Source organism: Apaloderma vittatum, unplaced genomic scaffold (genome assembly GCF_000703405.1).
Source record: "Apaloderma vittatum isolate BGI_N311 unplaced genomic scaffold, ASM70340v1 scaffold43460, whole genome shotgun sequence".
NCBI lineage: Eukaryota > Metazoa > Chordata > Aves > Trogoniformes > Trogonidae > Apaloderma > Apaloderma vittatum.
In genome coordinates, this window is record NW_009695874.1 from 14,987 (window position 1) to 19,404 (window position 4,418).

At 37.1% G+C, this 4,418-nt stretch overlaps 1 protein-coding gene across 1 annotated transcript in view; it reads right to left on the reverse strand.

Moving 5' to 3' along the window:
* ZCCHC8 (zinc finger, CCHC domain containing 8) overlaps nucleotides 1–3,705 on the reverse strand; it is an 11,576-nt gene extending 7,871 nt beyond the window's left edge. Inside the window, exons 1-5 of the mRNA XM_009872596.1 lie at nucleotides 3,668–3,705; nucleotides 2,979–3,053; nucleotides 2,408–2,513; nucleotides 1,652–1,729; nucleotides 1,232–1,335 (exon numbers count right to left, since the gene is read on the reverse strand). Coding sequence (XP_009870898.1) covers nucleotides 1,232–1,335; nucleotides 1,652–1,729; nucleotides 2,408–2,513; nucleotides 2,979–3,049 — 359 coding nt within the window. The 5' untranslated portion in view covers nucleotides 3,050–3,053; nucleotides 3,668–3,705. The remainder of the gene's footprint in view (nucleotides 1–1,231; nucleotides 1,336–1,651; nucleotides 1,730–2,407; nucleotides 2,514–2,978; nucleotides 3,054–3,667) is intronic.
* Nucleotides 3,706–4,418: the final 713 nt, after the last annotated feature.

The window sequence follows — 4,418 nt, forward strand, 5'->3', positions numbered from 1 at the left end:
AAGCACAGCAGTTTCCAGAATCTAACAGTTGCTTTTCTAAACAAGAGCAGATGCCAGATACTAGTCAAACTGAGTGTTAATTGAGTGCAGTACTTCAGTCATTTAGAAGCATGGTACCCGATATACCATTTCCCTCAGAAGTGCGTGCTATTTTAGGCTTAATGTCATCTACGGGAGCTCTAAAGACAGATACAGTGAGTACATTTAAAGAGCACTGTCAAAACTAAGCTGGCAGACATGAAAGTTGAGCCACTCTTCACTGGGAATTTTAAGAGAAACTCCCCTGTTAAGCATCCACTTCATCTAGAGGTTGGGAGGCAGGGCAAATACTGTTTGCAGAATGGGACTGACTTCATGCACCACGACAGAGCGAGCTTCCAGATGTCAAATTACAGCACAGTGCACACACAAAGGCAGGCACAAGAAACCCCAAGTTAGCCAGCTTATAAATTTGCAATTTCTGTTTAGTTACGAGTAATTTTTTAACATTAGATGACCTTTATTAGAGGCTTGATACATAGATATTGCCGAAATGAACTGTAAGACTGCTCCCTGTCCTGACACTTTCTGAGGCAGAAGCAATACTGGAAAACCAGGGAGATGAGATTACGTGCGAAATTTCTTGTCCAATTTCTTTTGTCACGGAGGACCACAAATTTAAAAATCACTTTTTCCAGCATCTCCCTCAATCTCAGCTTTCAAACACTGGCTTTAATTCACAGTAAAGACCCAACTTTAAAAATGGATGCAAGTTAAGAGCATTCCATAATTAAAGTTCGTTAAAAGACTTTTCCCTCTGGCTCTCACATTTGGAAAAAAAAACACCTTACAGCATCTTTGAGTCTGCCAAGGCCTTTTCTTCTCCAAAAGAGCAGATTGTATAGTGGAAGAATCCTTATTCATATCTGGAATGAGCTGTCATTCCAAACCTGATTACAAGACTGGCCCAAGAAATTCCTGAAGTCCCAGGATGCATTTATGGGGATAAGGCATTCACTTTTCCCAAGCACAAGCCTTCTAAAACTCAGTGAGCCGATCATATCAAAATACTTGTCTGTTTTGAGTAAAAAAGCCAATAATAACTGATTAAAACTCTTCATCTATAACGAGTGATAATGGTTTTGATAGACACGTACGATCTACGGAACAGAATGTGAGTTCAATTTACCGACTGGCATTCTTTGGATTCGACAAACAGAAAAAAACCCCCTTGGTTTAGTAAACAGGATACTTAGGTATTTCCCATCCTTCTGTCAGCTGTGGATTCTCATTTAATAAAGGCTGTCCCAGTTTATCGAGACAAAAATTGGTAAAATACAGAACACTTCCTACAACCTGTAGAAAAAAAGTCAGAAAATTGTCAGAAATGTGTCAGTATTTCAGTCAGATTGGTAGCATTTTTATAAATTTACACTGCTTGAAATACTTCCTAGGTTATTTCCCCCGCTCTGTAAGACTTTACAATTAACACACACCCACACCTGTACAAATAAGTATTTTTTCTGCTGATGTAGCCAAAACATGCTGAATTTGACTGCTGTTATACCGATAAATTAAATTTAACAAGATCTTATTTTAATGGCAGTGTATATTGAATACGTAGAATGAAGAGTCAGACCTACCATTGACGAATACATAGTCAAAAACTTACACTAAAAGCTTCTTTAACTTTTTTAACAGAATTCAAGCTTGCTGTTTTACAGTCCTCTTCCAGAAGAACACTGGAAGGCTGACAGGAAAAATACAAATAATTAATTTAAAAGGTACAGAACATGGAATACAGCTTCTTTCCTCTACAGAATATTAGTTGAACAGTAGGATGGAGATGCCTACATTAGTCTTAACGCTTTCCGCTGTCCACAGCATGACACAGCTCATTTCTAATGTTTTTTGCTTTGATGAGAAATACGCTGCATAAGAACATCTTTATTCTTATCTCAAAAGCAAGATGGAGAGAAATGTACCATTTCATCCTTTTATTCAAAGTGAATGTTAAGTAAAACTCAAAATTTTGAACTACAAGAACAAAGTGGAAATTTCTGGATTCTGTTGCTCATCTATACTGTTACATACACCCAAATTTGGGCCAAATACTAATCAGAAGAGGATACGTGAAGTTGGCACCTTATGGCCTTCTCTTTGATTATTTAACCCAACTTATTACTTCGCTTTTACACAAATTTCACTAGCAATAGTTGTAAAGTGCATTTTCCCGGACAGAAAGTGTATTTTCTTTGTCCTGGTCCTCTATTTTCAGACCAAAGAGTTATACAACGTTTGATAGTTACATAATTTGCAATAAAAAAAACCTCTAGAATTTAGCTATTTAGCAGTGCAGTATTTTGATATTCTCACTATAAAGACACAAGAGAAGAAGCACCTAACAACAATTGGAATTTTAAAGTACCTGTGGCTTAACATTGAAGTGTGTTTTTTCTTGTTCACCTCTCTTCTGCTCTTCATATTTCTGAACTAAATTAAAAATAAAATCTTCAATTTCTTGATGATACTGCCTGTAACGGAGTGAAGAAGTTTACAGAGATGATGACATGAGCAAGACTGAAACACAGGCCAGATGTCTTGGCTTGTTTTTAGCATTTATCCCTTACTAAAGAACTCAGAAACACTTGTTTCCTGTCCTCCTCCCAACCCTCAGCAACCTGAATGCAATCTATTATTAGATTAGGGTGGCAAAAAATCAACTCAGAGGCAGGGAATATTTAATTTGCAGTATTTACCCACAGCACTCCTGAAACTTTGATATTCAGACGCCCTACAAGTTCCCGGAGGCTACACTTAATTCATCATAAAAAACAGATATTACTAACGAAAGCAACTTTCTCCCCTTCAAGCTTAACAAGTTTATGTTATTGAATAAAACATATTCATCCTTTGGACAAACACCAACATATCCAAACAACAACAACAATAAAAGACCCATTTTCTACCAGGATTGCTTTTTCTTAGAAAGTACTTACTTAGAAATTACATTGTTCATAAATAAAATCTGTAACAGAGGTCCATCAACTTTGGAGTTCTCCACTGACATTCCACTAGAAGAACAGAACAGAGACACAGACAACAGTTACTTCATTAGCTGTACTATAACTATTCCCCATCGTTTTTATCATAGAAATGAGTCTGTAGCCCACAGAGGAAGGTTTGTCCAATACAAGTTGTGTTCTTTTAATAAGTTCTTTTTCACTGAAAAAGAAATCATCCTCTTCCAAGCAAAGCATGTTGCCCAATGTAAAGTGGAAGGGAAAAAAAACAAAACAAGGCCACCACACTACAGAGATTTTCTTCTAATTGCAGGAAATTGTTATAAAATGTATAAGATCTCTTATTTATTCAACCATTCTAACGTCCTTGTTCTCACTAAACTTTACAGAAAACTGTTTCCCTAAAACATAAGTTTCATAAAGAGATAGATACACATAAATAAAGTAAGCTACAGCAATACAAACCAAGTTCTTGATACTCAAATCTAAAGATCTTTTCAAGAACGATGATGGCATTTTAGAAGTCCAGCATTTGAGCAGGGACATAGAAACAAGGTTTCTAAAAGATGTGGCAGACATCGTTACCTCAGACTGCTACTATCTCAGACAAACTATTTCAAACACGTATAGGTCATATAAAGTGGTTTAAGTCAGCTTTAACATACCTAGGACGAGTCAGAATATTCAGCTTCCTTTTCAGTTCCTGATGTTAATTTATTGTTAAGGAACATTACTTTCTTCAGAAGACACAGACCCACACTTTAATTGACTAAAGGATCAAAACAAGAAAACGCTGAACAAAAATTCCACAGAATAACCAATGGGGTTTCAGAGCTTCCTTTTCACCGCACAGAGGATTATTTACAAACTCATCTATTGGTGAAGAATCACAATAAAATGGAAAAAAAACCCAAACAGCTCACAAACAAAAAACAGATGAAACAAAGGTCTCTCCGTGACAATCCAAATAATACAATTCATTACATGCACTATGGGTGACATGAAATCATCCTACAAAACCTGACTACAATCTTCATTATAAAAGTCAACAGTAAGACACATATACTTGCAAACAGAAAATAAACTATAGGAAAAATTTCAGGTTCCACTCTGCTGCAGTTTCAGACCTCAAAACCCTTTAGGGAATGAGTCACGATTTAACAGTTGAAAATTATTTCTAGCTACGTTAGAAATGGTTTTTCACAGCGAACGTGCAGCTGTTTCTCCTCTCTAGAGGGAGAGAAAGGAGTCGTCCGGCGTCCGACTCTGAATGCTCATCCCAGCACTCGAGCTCCACCACCGCCTTTGCCAAACGAAGCGAGGCTGGCATGGGCTTGGGTGTTCTGAGGATTGAGGTTTTCAGAGAAAACTTCCTCTTAAGCGACAGAAAAAAAACCTTGCCAGGGTAGGGCTGCC